The sequence below is a fragment of the Manis pentadactyla genome, chromosome 13 (genome assembly GCF_030020395.1).
Source record: "Manis pentadactyla isolate mManPen7 chromosome 13, mManPen7.hap1, whole genome shotgun sequence".
Taxonomy (NCBI): domain Eukaryota; kingdom Metazoa; phylum Chordata; class Mammalia; order Pholidota; family Manidae; genus Manis; species Manis pentadactyla.
The window spans coordinates 102,235,775-102,254,658 of record NC_080031.1 but is presented as its reverse complement, the minus strand read 5'-3'; the positions used below and the strand labels follow the sequence as shown (position 1 = coordinate 102,254,658).

The following is an 18,884-nucleotide window of genomic DNA, read 5'->3' as shown; positions in this document are numbered from 1 at the left end:
TTATAAAATCTATGCTTTTCAAGCTGTTGGGTTCTCCAAGTCAATGGGAAAGGCCAGGAGAGACCGAGCAGGTAGGGTCTCCATGCTGAGCAGCCAGGCACCTGGCACAAAGCAACACTTGGTGAGTACTCGATGAATGGGTGAATGAATGAATAAAATGGGTAAACAAATGCTTCGGAGTTCCCTTTCATCTGTATTGGAGTTCCAGGTAAGACTTCATTAGGAAACAGGAGATTCCATTATGTGAAAGCCAAGTCTGAAACGCAGAGCACTGGAGTAGACAGCGTCGGCTCCCTCGTTACTGGTGGATTTTCAGTGCAGAGCTGATGTTGGGCGGGTGGAGAGAAGAGACGGGGCAGGGGGGGAGGATGTGGCCTCGGCAACCTGGAACCAAGGCTGGCAACTGGATCACTGGATACACTGACCACTGCTTCACTCTAGTTCAAAGCCCTGAATCTCTAGTCCTCGGGCCCGCTGAATACTAGGCAAAACTTTGAGTACAGACATTTTGTCTAGGCAGAAGGTACAAAGTTCTGGTCAGATTCTCAAAGGCATGTGTGACCTATAAAAGGTTATGCAGCACTGCTCTGTGTCACTATCTAAACCTCCACAGACAGGGGCAGTTTTAGTCATAAGGAGTCTGAACATTTTACAGTCGAGGAAATGGCAAGACAGAAAAGGCCGATCTATCCAAAGCCACATGGTAGGTCTGTGGTACAACTAGGATCCAGATCTGGATCTGTTCTAACACATCAAGCGTTCTGAACCCGGCGTCCCGGCGTTCAGGATCGATGAATCTGCTGCACTGCATGCAAATCTGGGAGGATGTGCACTTTCAAGGGAAGCGGTACCTTCATCACATCCTCAAAGGGGTCTGTGAACTAAATAAGATTAAGGACCACAGCATCCTCTATGTTGGTCCCGTTCTGCCTTCCCTCCGAACCTGGAGAATTCTCGGGTAGAGTTGTTCCTGTTCTGAGGCAAGCAATCTTTGATCACAGCGTGGGTGTATGTATATGAGGGTTGGCGCTCTCCTCTGCACCATGCAACCCCTTCTAGCATGCCGACACCAGCTCCTTCCCAATCACAGGCTGAGAGTGAGACGTGTGTTTGCTGACAGTAATCTCCAAAACAGTGTGTTGCACAGGAAGGTCACAGAAACTTCTTGACATCAACCCAGATGTCAGAGCTGAACTTTGGACATGCTCAGAACAGTTTCCACAAAGATGGGTTCTGCCCCCTGGGAGGCTGAGGGAGCAGGCAAGCCAGTCAGCACTCAGTTAAATGTCGTCTTAATTTGGAAAGCGCATAGGGACGTTTTTTACCAACAGTCAGCCTGTTCTCCAGCACCAGGAATGCGATGCGGTGCTCACCTGGAGCCTGGGGGCAACTCAGAGACTGACAGGCAGGCTCCTTGTCTATCAACCAACTTCAGCTGGCAGAGCTCACTGACCCGACCTCTCCTCTGGCTGAAACAAGTGTGATTTGGCAACTGCTACCCTTAGGACTCTGGAGAGAACCAAATCCCAAAAGGAAGACAGGAGTGGGGAGAGAGGAGTTTCAGCACAGGTTCGGCCTGGCACATAGTGCGTACCTAGGAAACAGGTCGGTGTTTCCCAGCTCATACTAAGTACTGGGTACAATGTACTGGGTGGGGGAGGAGGGAGGTAATCGGAAACATGCAAAGCATTTTGTATTTATTGAGCAATTAGTATGTGTCAGAAATAACACTAGGAATAGCAGTGTAGGGGGTAGGATTATACAGAATGACTCAACAAATATATAAAGTACTTACTGGTAAAAATGTCCCGATGTGCTGGGCACTGGGTGGAGAGGGGGCAATGCATAGAATCACTTATTCACTGAATAAATATTTACTGAACAATTACTAAGTGCCCTGCACTGAATCAGCATCACAGAAGATGACAAGTATGGAACCACCTCCGGATAAGGTGGCCGAGGCAGCAGAGCTTGCACAAAGGTCTCACTGCCCAGGGAAGCAGGCCTCAAGCCATGGGTCAACCAGTATCCTGACCCAAGCTGGCCCTGCTCACTGGGGCCACCTCCCTGTCCTCAGTCACATTTCCTTCCAGAGCACTGATGGTGAGTCATTATTAATGGCATTTTAATGGCAAAAAACACAGCACTTCCCAGGGCCTGCCACTGAAGCCAGTCCCCTGGGGCTGGATGGAACCACAGTGACTGAACAGCCAGGGACTTCTAGTCCCTTGACAGCATCTCTCTCATGAAATTTCCCATCCTACCCTCTCCACAAGAAAAGCTTGAATATATCCTACCCCCACGTTCGGCACCCCGAATTGAACCAGTACTTAACTTGTAATGACTGGCGGGGAGGGAAAGCCATCACCACAGGACGCCCAGTGTCCCGGGACCGTCCCAGCTGCCCCTTGGCCCCAGGCATGGTCAGGAGGAAATGGTAATGAGGGGATCTAGAATGACAGTGGGAGGGCACGAGGAGTGGTCCTCCAGGGGACAGCAGCAGGTGGCAGGGGACAGAGGGGGCCCGAGAAGGCTCCTGGGCAGTCTGCAGGCGGTTGGGCAACCCTGGGTTAATCCAGTCCTTCACTACAGGACTTCTTGGAGCCTTGAATACGCTGACATGCACTGTGAATCTATAAAAAGGGGATGTCTAGTACAGCGCTTCCCAAACTTATCTGACCACAGATACCTTTTTTTTTTTTGCAGAGCGATTAGTGCACTGCACAGCTTAAAAACCTGAGCCTTAACCAACACAGTATCGAGCCCCTCCTGCGTGGGGTCTTGTGCTAAGTGCTGAGGATACTGGAATACAAAGAAGACAGGGTTCCCGCTCCCAGGGAGCACTGTGGGAGGCAGCCACAGTGGGGGAGCAGTGCGGGTGAGGTCAGGGCGCAGGGCAGCCCCGGAAAGTGAGCAGGCGGCAGGGGATGCACTGGAGCTCGAAGAAGCTTAGGGCTGCACGGGTGGGAGGAAGGTGCTGGAAGTGTGGCAGGATGGCTGGAGCCTGGGGAAAGAAAGTGGGGAGTGGCAGAGAGGGAAGGGTGGACAACTATGCACCCCAGCTCCTCTCACCCTTGAACTGGCCAAGCCGGGTGGTCTTTCCCACATGAACAGTCACTGGGTGGCTGGATCCTCAATCCCTCCCCACCTACCCCCACCCACCACATCTATGCCTCTGAACTTGGGCTCACATCCAGAAGCCAGGAACAGCTATTCACAAATTCAGTAATTGGAGTCATTAGCGTTGACTCAGAAATCATTTTTTTCTAAGTCTCTCTCTTAGAGAAGCTTTTAAGACCCTTTAAATTGGTTAATGGACAGTTTAGAGATGAGGATGGAGCCTCCGCTTTCAGCTCCCCGTGTCCATCTCCCTGGCTCTCCCCAACACACTCAAGGGCAAGAGTGATGAGACAATCCAGTTCCTGTTTTATTAAACTCCCACCCACTCCGGCACTCTGCACAGACGAGGACCTCAGAATCCACACCCTGGCCCACGCATTCCATCTCTATCTACGCCCACGTCGACAGAACGATAATACTGCTTTCCCGTGAAACTACAGGGTGAACTGGGGCACGAGAGCCTTGGGCCAGGCGTCGGGAGACGTACATCCTCTCCTGGCCTGACAACTCATAGAGCCATGTAACCATGGGCATCACTCTGCCTCCGCGGGCACCAAGGTCCTTTCCCCCGCGAAATGCCCCACATCAACCCTGCGAGGCCGGAGGGCGGCCGCCACTGCCCTTGGTCTACAGCGGAGGAAACGCTGCATGAGTCAGGTCCCTGCTTTAAGGCGACACAGCCAGGACGCAGGTCTTCACACACTTGCCTTTTCTTTGCTGGGCTGGGACAAGTGTGTAAGGTTTTTGGGGTGGTAAGTGGATAACTGGCCTCTTCTTTGGGATTTAAGTTGGGGTATCCCTCTGAGAACGCACAGGCTCCATCTTTAGGACCGCAGTGAGGAGGTCTGAAAAGTTAATCAGATACACCAGGTATTTAGGCAAGAAACTCCTTCCTTCCAATCAAAGGAGAAATGGAGATCATCATGAATCCACCAGGCGTGAAGAGAAGCGCAAGTTGCAGCTTGTCTTGGGGGTGACTTGATTTAGTTTCCCAAGTTTTAGCGGTTCACAGAACCACCCTCAGCACTTCTGCCCCCTCTCTGGGTCTGTGCTCCCCTTTATGCAATGTCATGATGTTTTTCCTTAAATTGATTGCTTTTATTATCTGTGAAACTACAATGTGCTAGTCATATTTTTACATTATATGTTAAATATACAACTACTAAAATAAAATACATTAATGTGAACACCACCTAAAATCCTCTTGGGAAGCACCAGGGACACACAAAACAAATGTTGGCAAAAAATGATATAGTCTAAGTCTGAGGAAACTGAGGCACGGGGAGGGAGAAGGTTAAGTGACCTGCTCAAAGACAAAGGCCAAGGCGAGAACCAGGGTCTCTGGACCCCTCCGCACTCTTCTACAGGTCACTGAACGAACTTTTTTGTGCACAGACCAAAATAATTTAATGCATCCGCTGCTTATCTGTGAGGGCTACCAACTGGTGGAAAGGGTCAGAGTCACTTATTAGCCAATGCATTTGAAATTGCTCAAGAACCGGAGCTCCCACTAGAATTTCCACCCTGGAAAGGGATACTGACACCTGTTTTTGCTGCCATCCAACCTCCTCCCCACTCTGCCCCCGGCACCAGTGAGAGGTTTCCTCTCTGTGTTCTATCTCACCTTAGCCAAAGCCCAGTCTGACGACACTCCTTCCCAAGGGGTAGGAGTTTGGGGGCACAGCCCTGCTGGGGGCTCCGGGGCTGGCTCCAAGTCGCCCACCTCTGCAGAGAAGGCCAAGGTTCCCTGTGCTTGAGGAGTGCGGGAGGCGTGAGGCCCCTGTCAGCAGAGAGCTCAGGCTGCAGAGGGAGGGGCTGGAGAAGGACTTCAGTCCCGGAAGGGCCAGGTCCCTGGGTGCCAGGGCTGCAAAGAGAAGGGAGAGCAACTCATTCATACTGTATTCTCAGACTCCTAATTTGGAGCAAGGACTTCTCAAAGGACTTGGTTCCCCATGGCATTGTTAACCCAGGCCGGCGGAGCAGCTCATGAGCCTGAGACGGGTAATTCAGGGCCCTGCGGCAGTCTCAGGATAGTGTCTCCCCTGAAAAGCCTACTGTGCGCCAGGCTGCGTGAAGCCCTTTAGAGTCACCTCATTCAGTCCTTACAACCGGAGTAAGGTACTCCCGGCACCCTCCTATTTGGAGGTAGGAACTGAGGCTCAAAGATGTGGGGTCCGAGAACAGCGACGGAGGAGTGAAAACTCAGGTTTGCCTGACCTGAAAAGCTACGCTCTGGCCCACCACTGGGGCGGGAAATGACAAGGAGACAGAGCTACCACCCCCCGCCCTTCACTGCCACAGGGCCCTGGGCTCTGGAAGGGACCTGCTGGCTTTGACTTGCGTCTTTACCTGCCGCCTCCGTGGACAACAGGGTCCGCAGTCTCTCCTGGGCAGGCTTGTTCCCTAGAGCCGCTGACTGCTGGTAACACCTCACAGCCTCTCCCAGGTTCCTCTGCACACCAAGACCCTGCTCATAGCAAATTCCCAAGTGGTACCTGCTCTGTGAGTCCTAAAGGGGAAAGTGGACAGACACACGGCTACGCACACCTGCAGGCGTGGAGAACGGAAACACGGAGGAAGGCGGAGCGGGCAGGCTCACTGGGCTTCATCCATGGGGAGTCAAGCCCCAGCCCCGGCCCTCCCCGGACCAGGGACCTCAACTATGGAAAGCCAGAGGCCCAGAGCTCACCCAGCACAAAGGAAACTGGACTATGCCAGCCAGAGCAGCGTGGAAGCCTCTCTCGCTGACACTGGTGCTGAAAGGACGCAGACATGAAGGCCACGGGAAGACTCGGCCCAACTACAGGGAAGCTGGGAGTCCCTGCTTATCCCGAGAGCGCCCCAGGGGTAAGGGTGGAGGTATGGCTTCCTGAATCTCTGCCTAGACGGCTGCTAAGTGAACCTCACAGAGAAAGTGCTTCTCCTTCTTCAAAAGGTGGAAAGGCTAATCCCTCCTCCCTTGGCTCTGGACCCTCTCTCCTCTCACTGAGAACCACGCTCCTCAGAAAGGCAGCCTCAGGGAGGGCGTAGGACCTAGACGGCTGGCTTCTATCCCGGCTCCACCACTGCCCAGCCACGTCATTCTATGTCCCTGTGCTTCAGGTTCCTCATCTATAAAGTGGGCAAGATAATAGCACCTACCTTATTATATTGCCAGAGGACAAAATGTGTGAATATATGAGTACTTAGATTACTATGATTATTTTCATCCCTTCAGTTGCCTGCATCATTAATCTCTCCCTCGCTACTGGAATATTTTCATTATATTCAATCTTCACTTAAAAAAATAAAATACTTCTGTTGATTCCCAACCACAGTCCCATTTCTCTTCTACCTGCTATGGTCAAATTTCTGGGGAGTTTCTAGAACACCAAAGTCTATGTAATACATCTGGCGGACTCATGGTTATAAGCACTGGACACTTATAAGGCCCAAACACCCACTCTCAGTAGTGCTCAGTATAAGCTAGGAAGACACAATTCCTAGTGGAGGGGTGAGTGTGAGGGCTGTGCCTCAACCGTGTTACATGATGTCCCTTTGTGCCCTTGTCCTCCAGCATGCTGGGTGACTACGGAAGGCCAGGGCACCCCCAGCTTCTCCAGTACATGGACATGAGGCCCCCTCAGCCTGAGGAAGGCTCTGGGGCTCTTTCAAGGAAAGCAGTCGCAGAGGCAATACTGGTTGGTGGCATCAGTCCCCTTTTAATGGCTACTACGGATACTTTGGGCAACACAGAGTGAAAAATAAAAGTAATCTGATGCCCAGGATTTCAATGAAGCTGTCAGTGTTTTGGCCAGAAAGCAAAGGGAAGCAGTAGCCCCAGGCAGGGAAATGCTAGTATATGCACACTGCTTGCTTTCATCCAGTACTCCTGGCCTTTCAGGTTGCAACTCAAAAAATATACTGGTCATTTGAAAAAGACATATGCACTCCTATGTTTATCGCAGCACTATTTACAATAGCCAAGAAATGGAAACAACCTAAGTGTCCATCAGTAGATGAATGGATAAAGAAGAAGTGGTACATACACACAATGGAATATTATTCAGCCATAAGAAGAAAACAAATCCTACCATTTGCAACAACATGGATGGAGCTAGAGGGTATTATGCTCAGTGAAATAAGCCAGGCAGAGAAAGACAAGTATCAATGATTTCACTCATCTGTGGAGTATAAGAACAAAGCAAAAACTGAAGGAACAAAACAGCAGCAGAATCACAGAACCCAAGAATGGACTAACAGTTACCAAAGGGAAAGGGACTGGGGAGGATGGGTGGGAAGGGAGGAATAAGGGGGAAAATGGGGCATTATGATTAGCACACATAATGTAAGTGGGGGGGACATGGAAACGGCAGTATAGCACAGAGAAGACAAGTAATGATTCTATAGCATCTTACTATGCTGATGGACAGTGACTGTAATGGGGTATGTGAGGGGGACCTGATAATAGGGGGAGTCTAGTAACCATAATGTTGTTCAAGTAATTGTACATTAATGATGTCAAATATACATATATACTGGTCAAATGCACTTGAGGAATACAGCAAACCACAGATGGCTTTTCAGTAATTCCCAGTGACACAAAGCTCTGAGATTTCCTGCATTAAGGATACCTGTTTAACTCCGTATTTCTCAAGCCCATCTACCCAGTTTTCCCCTGTACTGCTTATGAACATCTCATGGAACTAATGCTCCATGGAACACACTCTGGGTCATGCTGCCTGGACGCCTGTGGTCCAGGTTCATAGACAACCAGACCTTGCTCGCCCCCGAACTGCCCAGTGTGCCCTTCACGTGCCTTCTGACGTCCCTGGATGGCACCACTTGGGATGGTGCCCCTTTCATGTGCCCAGCTCACACAGTGCAGTCACACCTATTATCTCAGGTAGATTTTGATCCTCACAACAACGCTGTGAAGCAGCAGAGGTAAGGCTGGTATTATCACACACTTTTAGAGATGAGGAAAACAAGAAGTGACTGGCCCAGTAGTCTGCCAGTAAATGGTTAATAATTGGCTCTCTGGGGAAAAAACCCTGCTTTGCAGCATTTAGCAATTCCTGTGATGCAAATACTCCCACGGTAGCTGAGTTTAAGCTACCGACAGCTCTCACGGGCTGGGGCGAGCCAGCTCAGGCCCTGGGCTGCCCGAGGGTCATGCCAGTCCAGCACTCCTACCGACCGTCTCCCAAGCACAGAAGCAGGTACCAGTTCTGAACTACTCCCTCCCTTTCTCAGACTTATTCCCCAGCAGGCCTGGGTACTGGAGACCTCATACCCCACTGTTGGCTGCAAGCCAAAGGTACTTCACAGCTCTCTGCTCGTCCAGGTACGGCTCCTTGGTGAAAAGCACCCCGAGGAAAGCTTGCGCCTGTGAGCAAAGAGGAAGGAAAAAGGTAATTTGGTCACTGCCAGGTTCCACCTGCCTAGGAGAAGCCCCACCGATGGCACTCACCTCTCTCAAGCCTGAGTCTGCAGCCTGCTTCAGCATGGACACTGCCCTCTGCTGCCCAGAGCCCCACAAGGAGGCTGAGTCTTGCAGCAGGCACCTGGCATAGTGGTACTGAGCCAGGCTGTGGCCCTGGCTGGCAGCCAACTGGTAATAAAAGGCTGCCTGAGACACAGGGAGAAATACCCAGTCAATTGGTAACTCTGTGAGCAGGCCTTTTCCTTTAGTGAAATTCTCAAAAAGTACTTTAACTAAATAATACAGAATCATTATAGATTAGTCAGAAAATACAGATGAGCCCAAATTTTTAAATATTGATAAACCAAGAGTACAAATATAAAATCCCAAGAAATCCTGCCTCTTAAAGGTCATTCTCTGTTAACATTATACCATACAACCTTGCAAATTTTTTCTCACATACTTACGTTTTTATGTATTTATAGGTGTGTATATATATAAGTATGTAAGTACATATAAGTATATATACACACATATATACATTATATATACATTCACACACACATATATAAACGTGTGTGTGTAAAGAAAGAGGGAGAGAACTACCTCTCATTATTTTGTAACCTATTTGTTCACTTAACAATACATCATTAATGTCTCTCCCTGCTAATAAACAGGTCTAATACGTCGTTTTTAAGGCCCATGTACATATTATTAGATTCTCTTTTGAAGGAACTTCAAGTTGCTTTCCTTTTATTTTGTCATCATGTACAAGTCTAAGAAACACATTCTTGTATATAGCATCTTGCTGTACTTACCCTACTTTTTTAGAATTAATTAATCCATTCATCATAGTAATATTCTAGGTCCTGAGGACACAGCTGCGAAGAAGACAAGGTCCCTGGCCTGGAGTCCAAATTCTAGAAGCTGGGAGCTTCTTCCCTATCTCTCCCTCATGGCTAGAGAGAGAAGCCGAACCTTGCCTAAGCCCTCCCACTGCTCATTTCCGGAGGCCACTCTGGGCAGTACAGGGACAGGCCTGGGGGCACAGGAGGCGGCGCAGTACCTTGCTGAGGTCTCTGGGGGTGCCTCTGCCATGCTCGTGACACAAGCCCACGTTGTACTGTGCTTTGCTGTAGCCACGGTGTGCTGCTTTCTGGAAGTAAGAAAAGGCTGCCGCGTGGTCCCCATTCCTCACGCTCTCTGTCCCTGTTAGAAAGCACAGTGCGCAAATACAGTTTCCTCTGTCGGCTTCCCCAGATACCCACAGGTTCCTTCCTTCCCTTTTTGTGCTAGACACTGCATGTATTTCCATCCTTGGAACAGTTCACTGGTTTGCTGTGGACATCAGAGGGTTCTGCCCTCCTACAGGCCATCCTCCCGTTGGTGACAGTATCCGACTTCCTTCGGGAATGGCCCGCCCCCCAGCGCCGTCATTCCATGTGCTCACACTCTTCCTAACCAGTGAGACACTCTCTCAGGAATCTGAACCTTGATCTGGTTGCCGTGGGAGGGAAAACTGCCTTCGCAGGCTTCTTCTGACAGCGGCACCCCAAAGACCTGGTGCCTGCCCTGGGGCACCTTCGGCTTCCCCCGATTCCTGTCCTCTCTGAAGCTCGGCAGGTCGACAGATCCCAGAAGATTCCTTTTGTGCTTAAGTTAGCCGCAGTGGGTTTAGACTGCTTGTAACCAACAGAACCTGATACAGCGTATAGTGTTAGACTCGTTTTATGAGGAAACTGTGAGAAAGAATTTAAGAGACCCGAGGCCTGAACTCAGATATGTCCAACGTCAAATCCCATGTTCTCTTTATCATCTAAGCAAAAGGAGCAACACAGAAGGGCCTGGGCACAGCCAATTGTCAGCTCTAAGCCTTTGCTCAAGCTGTTCTTCCTGGCTGGGATATCTTTTTCTCCCTCCACCATCAGGCCTTCACATCCCGTTTCTGTTCCACAGCCTTCAGACCACACTCAAGCTTTAAACACTCTTTCGGCAATTACTTAATATACAAGCTTTTTTCTATGAACTAAACTGTTTCAGGAGTGCAAACCCTGTCTCATCAATTAGACTGTAAAATCCTGGAGGCAGCAGCAGAAAAAAGAATGTAGAAGAAATAACTTTGCATAGGGTGAAAACTCTATACAAATGCAAAATATGATTATGGCTTATGCTCCCTTTGTGTTCAGCCACAGTGCTTAGCATTTGCTGAATAAATGAATATATGAATGAAGGAATGGGCAAGAAAATTCTCAGGAGAGACTGTCTGCCCATCAAAATCACAGAAAGCTAATGAGGTAGAAGCCAGGTTCCATTCAGCCAGCAGTGATTTAAAGTCACCTCCCTGCTGCCTGAAAACTCACTGTCCAGGGTTCACAGAGAACCCTGTCCTTGAAAAGAAGACTCAAGAGGGCAAAGGATCCCACCCGTGCCCATTCCCCACACTGGCTCCCTGACCCATCTCCTCTTCTCAGTCTCCTCTGCCTGAAACCTAGACTAAGCCGCCACCACATTTTGCTTAGCCATCACTTACAGCTCCAACCCAGTCTCCTGTTTCTCCTGAAATACACATTTGTCCACACAGCGTGTTGTCTACACAAACTACTCCTCTGCCAGAGATCTCTGAAAAAGCAAATCTGATTGTGTAACTGCCCCCCATTCCTGTTCCAGTGTAAAACCCTTCAATGGCTTCTTGTATCACTTAGAAAACCCACACTCCACTGTGGCTCAGAAGGCCTCACCTGATCTGGCCCCTACCTGCTTCTCTGACTTCATCTCTTTCTACTCTCCTGGTGGTCTCTAAGCTCCAGCCACACACCGTTTTCCTTTGCTCCTTTAACAAGCAAAGCTCAATGCTGCTTCAGGACCTTTGCACTGGCTGCTGAAAGCTCCTTCTCCAGGTGGAAACAAGACTGGTTTGTTTTTTGTCAGTCAGGTCTTAGGTTGAAGGATCTTCATCAGGGGGCCCTTCCAAATCAAAGTTACTCATTGCCTAAGTCACCAACACATTCCCCTATTTAATTTTCTTTATAACATTTATCATCACCTGAAATTATTTTTTATTTGTTTATTTATTGTTTTTCTCTCCCTCAAGTCACATGTCAGCTTCATGAAAGTAAGGACTTTGCCTTATAAATCACTGTATCCCCAGCACCTAAAATAGGGCCTAGCAAAAGATGAATGCTTAATCAATTTCTACTGAATGAATCCCAGCCTCCACCCACCTGCCCACTAGATTCCAACAGATGCTGCTGGGGGTCTGGGTCTCCACATCAGAAGGCCTGAAACTTAAGTCATTGCGGAGAACAGGGCAAATAGTAAAGGGGCGTTTGGAGTCTCCAGATGTGGATAAGAGGTTCCTATTTGTACACTGAGGGCCTGCTCCAAACCTCAGCAGCCTGTTCTTGCCTACATGTGACAGAAAATGCAAGCAGTCCCCCAAGATTTATTTTCCCCTTCTTACAGAGTAACAGGATTTTCAGGGAAGCACATGAACATTCCAGCTAGACTACATTTCCCAGTCTCTTCTGAGACTAGTGTGGCCATAAGCCTACATTCTGGACAATGACCTGTGTATCTATTAAGCTGGCGAGGAGTGGTCCTTCAGTTTCCCCACTTTCCCCTCCCAGCCGGCTAGAATTTGGATATGAGGGCAGGAGCAGGACTAGCCAAACTGGACCTTGTGATGGGAGCCGGTTTTAAGAACAGCAGAACGGCTTGAATGAGAATGGGTCCCTGACACCACTGTGCCCCCACGTCAGATTTGGTCACGTACCTGGGAGGAAATAAACCCTTCTTTGTTTAAACCACTCCCCACCCATTTTCCCATCTGCCTCCTCGAGGAAGGTCTACCCAATTACCCAGGAAGTTGAAGGCAATAGAAACACTGAGCTGGAAAATCTTCTGAACCAAAGTCACAGCCTCCTCAAGGGAAAGAGTTTTTGATTGATCTTGTTCCTGGGGAAGAAATGCAAAGACTCATCATGGGGCGGTTCTCTGGGATAACCACCTGCCCAGGGGAGTGCTGTGGGGGTCAGGATGGCCACATCTGGACAATACCTGCTTTTCGCCAGGGGGCTGAGGCTGGGCTGGGCTTTCCTTGGACTTAAAGCTACCGCTGGCCTGTAGGAAGCCGGTATCACTGGGATCTGTGAGGGGCCAACACCCAGCCAGGGCAAAGGAGGAAGGTGTCATTTCTGCTTTTCTACCACTCTCCCAGCCTACCCAGCCCCTCCACCCAACACTGCTGCCAGGAGCCAAGCTAACTCTGAATCGCCCCAGAAGGCACGGGGCCTCACAGGAATGGCAGCTCCCTTATCAGGCGTATGTAGCAGTGAATGTCCACCTGCCCCACCCCCACCTGCTCTGCCTTCTGTGGATTCTAGAAGGTGGGCACATACCTTCCTCAGGGGGATCCTGAAGACCAGCAGCCCTCAAGGAGCTGTGTGAGAGGCCCTCGGGCTGAGGGGAGGGTTCTTCCTGGTCCAGTCTGAGTTCCCTGCGGCCAGTGTGCCTGGGAGCTGCTGGGCCGTCAGGGCTGGGGAGAACATGCCTCCGCAGTGCTGGAAAGAGCCGGTGAGAGCAGTTACAACAGAAGGGGGATCAGCTCAGTCGCTTGGGCTGGACTTGGTCCTTCCTGAGGTTCAGGGGGCCAGGGGAAGAATCTGGAAACTCCTGTGACACCTCCTCACACCCTTGCTGCCCCATTTCCTCTGCTGGCTTCCCTCCATAAGGGTCAAGAGGGGCCCACATTCATGCTGATCTCCAGTCTTACGCATAAAATCACTTCTCTACTTGAATTCTTCCCATGGCGGGGGTGGGGGGTGGGGGGTGGGGGGTGGGGGGTGGGGGGTAGGGGGGCATCTACCTTATTCACTGTTGTAGCCCCAGCACCTAGCATTTTCTCTGACGGTAATATTGATAGTGGTTATAATCATAACAATGAAAAGGACTTAAACTAATGCTTATTGAGCACTTACTATGTGCCGCATCCTTGACATGTATTAACTCATTTAGTCCTCCCAAGAAGCCTTTGGGGTGGATTTTATTATCACCCCATTTTATAGATTGAGAAACTGAGGCACAGGGAAGTTCAAAGTGACTTGTCCAGGGACACAAAACATATGCAGCAGCTCTGGGGCTTGAACCCTGACCATCTGACTCCAGAGCATTCACCCCTGGGCTGTATCACCTCTAACACGGTGCTTGTCAGCTATCCAGTAGTCACTTATCAATGACTGACCAGCCAGAGAATGACCTAACTGGCTGAGGGGTAGGCAGGAAGCCACACCCGGGATCTACAGCAGCCTGAACCCTGCGGTGCTCCCCCCATGGAAGGTGAGGAGGCACATGGGAAGACACTGAGGGGCAGGCGTGGCACACACCCTGGGTGGACAGAACTTCCCTCTGACTTCAGATAGGAAAGGCAAGGAGCTGCTGATGGCTCTTTTCCTGAGGTGTGTCCAGGGATGCTTCCTGGCCCAGAGAAACTCCCAGCCCAGCCCTCCCGGCCCCGGGACTGAGAACTCACAGGAGCACGGGTGCCACGAGGGAGACGAGAGGAAACGGTCCAGGGGACGGCGCCAAGAGCCGCGCTCCACTGGCAGGGACGCCTGGAAGTGGATCTGCCTTGCCAGCTGCAGGGCCAGCACGGCCAGAGTGCCCTGGGAAAGAGCACATCAGGGACACAGCTCTCCCCCAGCCAATGCCCTCAGCTCAGACACCACTTCCTGAGAAGCCTCTCCTGACTCCTGGCTGGGGCAGCTCCCCGACTATCCATTCTCACAGCAGCCCAACTTCCCCTCTGGAGCCCCAATCACACTGACACTTAAATAATCACCTCTACAATTACTCGTCTAAGATCTGTCTCCCCTGATAGTCTGCAAGCACCACGAGGGCAGGAACGACATCTGTTGTGCTCACCAGTAATGTATCCCTGGTGCCTAACAGAGTGCTAAGATACAGCGCTAATAAACACTTGCTGAATAAAGGCACGAGTGAGTAACTGAATGAACCAAGTCTGAGCAGGCAAAATGACAATATGGTAAGTTGGGGATCGGCCACAATGCAGTGACAGGTCAGACCTCCCCCTCAGGCTCACTTTCTTTCTCTAGCCCGGTGCAACTCCTCCCTTCCCCCGACCAGACACACATCCTCAGGTGCAAGCTTGCTGCAGGGGTCTCTTCCCTGACGGGTCTGCAGAGGGCCTAAGCTGGCTGCTGGCCCGCTGACTGCCTGGCTTTCCCTCTTTCACCCAAATACTTATTTGTTGCAAGAGGCACTGTCCATGGCCCACAAGACAGACCTGGTTTCTGCCCTCGTGGACTTTATGCTATCACAGAGAGAGAAAGACAAAATCCAAGTACAGAGAAATAAATGTAGTGACTACAAATTACGCTAAGTGCCAAAATGGAAACAAAACATTCAGGGGTTTATACAGGGCCTATGAGGAGGCCTGATATGACAGGGAGCCAGGGAAAGTCTTTCCATAGGGGTGATGTGTGAGCTGACGCCAGAAGGAAGAAGGTGCCAGCATAATCACTAACAGGGACATGTACCCATGGCACTAGGGACAGCTTGTGCTCAGGCCCTTTCACATGTGCAGTAGTGACAGAGCTGAGGGAAAGCACAAGGACCCCTGGGATCCAGGCTGTTTCTAAAAGGACTCACTGTAGGAGTACCCTAGGGCTCAGATCTTTGAAAAAATGGGAAACGCTCCCCTAACAGGGTGTGTCATGCCCCTAGTCCACAGCTACCTGGAAAGAAATGCCCCTATCATGGAGACATTCCAGGCTCAGCTCTGCTGATGACACCAATTCACAGATGAGACGAGGCTCAGAGAGGTCAAGTCACTTGCCCAAAGTACACAGCATGAAAGTAATAGGGATGAGCTGATGTGTGTGCCAACTTCATTCAGAATATCTTATAAGCAGAACCTGGAAGGTGAAGATTGTGCCCTATGAGACTCAGGGTTCACTACTGAGCATCTGACTTTATAGATCAGATCCAACAAATATTTACTGAGCAACTATTATGGGTCAGGATCTGTACTAGGTGCTTTAACAAGCCATACTAGGTATAGCAACCAAGCTGTAAAACATGGTAGCTAAGAGCATGAGCTCCAGAGCAAAATCTGGTCACTCTACTTAATGGTGGCATGACCTTAAGCATATCACCTAAAGTTTCAGAGCCTCAGTTTCCTCATCTATAAAATGGAGTTTATATTTCCCTTGCAAGATTTTTATAAGGATTAAATAAGATAATGCATATATAATACTTTTCATTAATTAATAAAATGTTAGCTGTTTATCATTATTTATTGTAAGCTCCATAGAGGCCAGAATCATATCTACCTTGCTCCACTACGGCGCTAGGGCCTATCAAAGTACTTGGTTCAAAGAGTGTTAAATAAATGTTTACTGAATAAAAGGAGAAATAAATATATGGGGGATAGGGGAAGGGGAGGGACACTATCTCCCCAGATATGTTCCCAATGCCATGTGCTATTCAAATTTTGAGTGTGGACACGATGATGATCTAGCTCTTGTTTCTAGGCTATACTTCCATGCAGGATCATTCCCATCTGTGCCGAAAGCCAAGTTCAGGACTAGAGAAGCCTTACCCATGATACGGCATCCCATAAGGTGCCCGGCGAGACTCGGGCAGACACCCACTGGAAGGCATCCTTCCATCCATGAGACCTTGGGCCCCTGCTTGTTCCTGGGCCTGGGCCGTGGGGGCCTGACCTAGATGCAATAAAAGCTATCAAGTTCTGTCCCAAGTGAGGGGAGAGGGAGGCCAGGGAAGGAGACGGGTGACAGAATGGCATTGTCTTACCTGTCAAAGCTGGGCACAGGGACCAGCAGGGTGGAGGAGGTGGCCTGAGGCCCATCTGGGCTGGTGGACTTGGGGGTCACTCCCCGAAGGCCAGGCCCCAGCAGACGGGGAAGAGCTGTTCAGGACAACACAGGTCAGTTACCTTAACATGAACAGGACTGAGGTAATGGCCACACCACCAATCTTCCCTCGGACCCTTGACAGAGCCCCACCACAGGACCCCCCAGGGATCAGTGACATCTGCCTCTGCAGAGGTTCTTCAACAAGGGTACACATGGGAATCTTTGGCCTCGTATAGATTCTAGGGTGCCACAATGCCACCCCAGAGGCAATAAATCAGGATCATTAAGAGTGGAGCATCTTATTTTGAAAAAGTTCCCCAGGTGATTCTGAAGCCTTTCTAGGGCAGACAACCCCTGTTCTAAAATGACCAGAACTCATATACAGACAAGACTCTCAATGCTTGGACCACTTGTCTTTAAATCCCGCCTCTTTTCACTAGCCCCGCCTACACCACTGGCCCCTACTCATTTCGTTGGCTCCGCCCACCACCGCTATTTGACCCTTCCCCTATCAACAGCCATACCCATTCCCTTGGCTCTTAACTCCACCCTCTTCCCACTAGCTCCACCCACACCCTGATTTCTAAAGGCCCCTGACTCCTGGGGCGTAGCCCCGCCCCTTATGGCCCCGCCTTCCCTCCGCTCATACCCCGCCCACTATCGCTCGGGCCGGGTCCTCCCGCCGGCCGCCTCCTCCAGTTCCGAATCTCGGCCGCCTCTGGACGCGGGCTCCGACGCCCCTTACCTCGGCCCAGGAGTCCCTGGAGGCGCCACATGTCGTTGCCAACACCACAGAGAGCTCGCAGGCGAATGAGCGAGGCAAACTATGGGAGGGCAGCTAGGGCGGCCTCCGCGGCGCCCTCCCTGTGGCGAGTCCCCAGGGAAGCCCTCAGCCAGCCAATTAGAAAAGGGCCCGGCCGGAAGGACGGCGCGAAGCGAAAGGAAGTGGGGGTGTGGGCGTGGTTGGGGCTAGCGGGGATGGGCGGGGGGTGAACCGCTTCAAGGACGTGGGGACGTGCGCCCGCGTCCCGCGGAGGAGCTGTAGTTGCCGACAGCGCCGGAGTGCGGAGTGAGCGCCGAGAGAGTCGCAGGTGGCCAACCTGGACCGCCTGGGAAGCAGGACCATTAAAAAGCTGGGCGAGATCAGCCTCCCTGGTGCCAGAGGACCCCAAAGGGGACAAGTCTTCCCCAGGCCCCGAGGCTGGAGGAGGTGGGAGGCACCAGGCCCCGCCGGCGGAGCAGAGCAGCCTTACGGCCCGACGGAGGGAGCCGGTGGGCCCAGCTTTTCGTCCAGGACCATCTGCTTGGCGTTGCGGGGCCAGCCCGAGTGGGCAGGCGCTGAAACACCACGCAGTCAGGGTTCTGATTCCGGGTTCCAGCTCTGGCTCCGCTTTATCTCGCCATGTCGCGTGCAGCCGGCCCCTTCCTCCCTCGGGGCCTCACTCTGCGCTGTGATAGGGTCAGATGGAGTGGTCTCCACTGGCCCTTCCTGGTTTGATCCGAACAACTTGAGTTGCTGCTTTCAGAATACCTAAAAGACTACCCTCTAGCCCCCCTCCCCACACACCTGTTGATCCTTTTAAAACCCAACCCTTATCTTTAGACCCAGCCAATGTTATCTGTGGGTTCTTTTGTTGGGAAAAGAATCGTTGCTCTTTCACCACATTTGAATCCGTAAAGGAGCTCCATTCAAATGTAAGGTGCTTAGACATCCTCCTCCTTTCTCTTAGGTACTGACCTGCGGTGGGTGGAAGTCTCTACCTAGACTGCAAGAGTCCAGGGATTACCTACTTTTCCACCCAGCCCTGTGGTGACAGTTGTGTTAAATTGTTCAGCAAATTTTGAGCCACATGTCAGCCACCACCCTCGAATCGGAGAAGACAGATGAGTGAAGAGCATTTGTGGCTTCCAGGAACACATTGTTCCAGTGTTTTAAGAGTGGCCCCTGGAGTTCCACAAATGGTTTGGATTCAAGCTTTCTTACTTCCTAACTCTGTTCTTGGGCAGTTTACTTAATCACTTTAAGCCTCAGGTTCTTCATCTATAAAATAGGGAAATAATACTTTGTGCCATTGTGAGGCTTAAATAAAATAACATTTAAAATGTTTACCATACTTCCTGGCACATAGTAAAACCTAGTAAATGTAAGTTGCTATTATACGAGTTCAGAGAGCTTCCAGGTCAGTGAACAAAAAAACATCCCTGCCAGGAGGGTGGCGCACCTCACACCCCACGGGACAGAAGCTCCTGTGCTCTACAACCTTCTGGACCTCGCCCAGTGTATCTCCTCAATTAGCTGTTCCATCTGTATCTTTAAATATCCTTTGAAATAAAGTGGAAATCTATTAAGTGAAAAAGTAAGCTGCTATTATTTGCAGTAGTAGAGGACATTAAGTAAGCAACAGTAATATGTTCCAATAGAGGTATGAACTTTGGGTTATGGGATACATGGAAGGATTCAGAAA

At 50.6% G+C, this 18,884-nt stretch overlaps 1 protein-coding gene across 2 annotated transcripts; it reads right to left on the bottom strand.

The window, feature by feature from the left end:
* Positions 1-1,682: 1,682 nt before the first annotated feature.
* DELE1 (DAP3 binding cell death enhancer 1) lies at positions 1,683-17,316 on the bottom strand. Of its 2 annotated transcripts, XR_008993457.1 has the most exons (14): positions 17,165-17,316; positions 16,358-16,472; positions 16,143-16,266; positions 14,052-14,184; positions 12,922-13,083; positions 12,581-12,669; positions 12,382-12,478; positions 9,591-9,733; positions 8,573-8,731; positions 8,396-8,488; positions 5,470-5,629; positions 4,745-4,984; positions 3,828-3,965; positions 1,683-3,004 (listed from the first exon to the last, which is right to left on the bottom strand). XR_008993457.1 is itself a non-coding variant. In XM_036895397.2 (13 exons), the coding sequence occupies exons 1-12, from the start codon at positions 17,193-17,195 to the stop codon at positions 4,746-4,748; spliced, it is 1,545 nt and encodes a 514-aa protein (XP_036751292.2). In that variant the 5' UTR covers positions 17,196-17,316; the 3' UTR covers positions 1,683-3,965; position 4,745. The 2 variants fall into 2 exon arrangements, 1 of the variants encoding a protein (XP_036751292.2); XM_036895397.2 differs by having other exon boundaries at positions 1,683-3,965.
* Between the last annotated feature and the right edge of the window lie 1,568 nt (positions 17,317-18,884).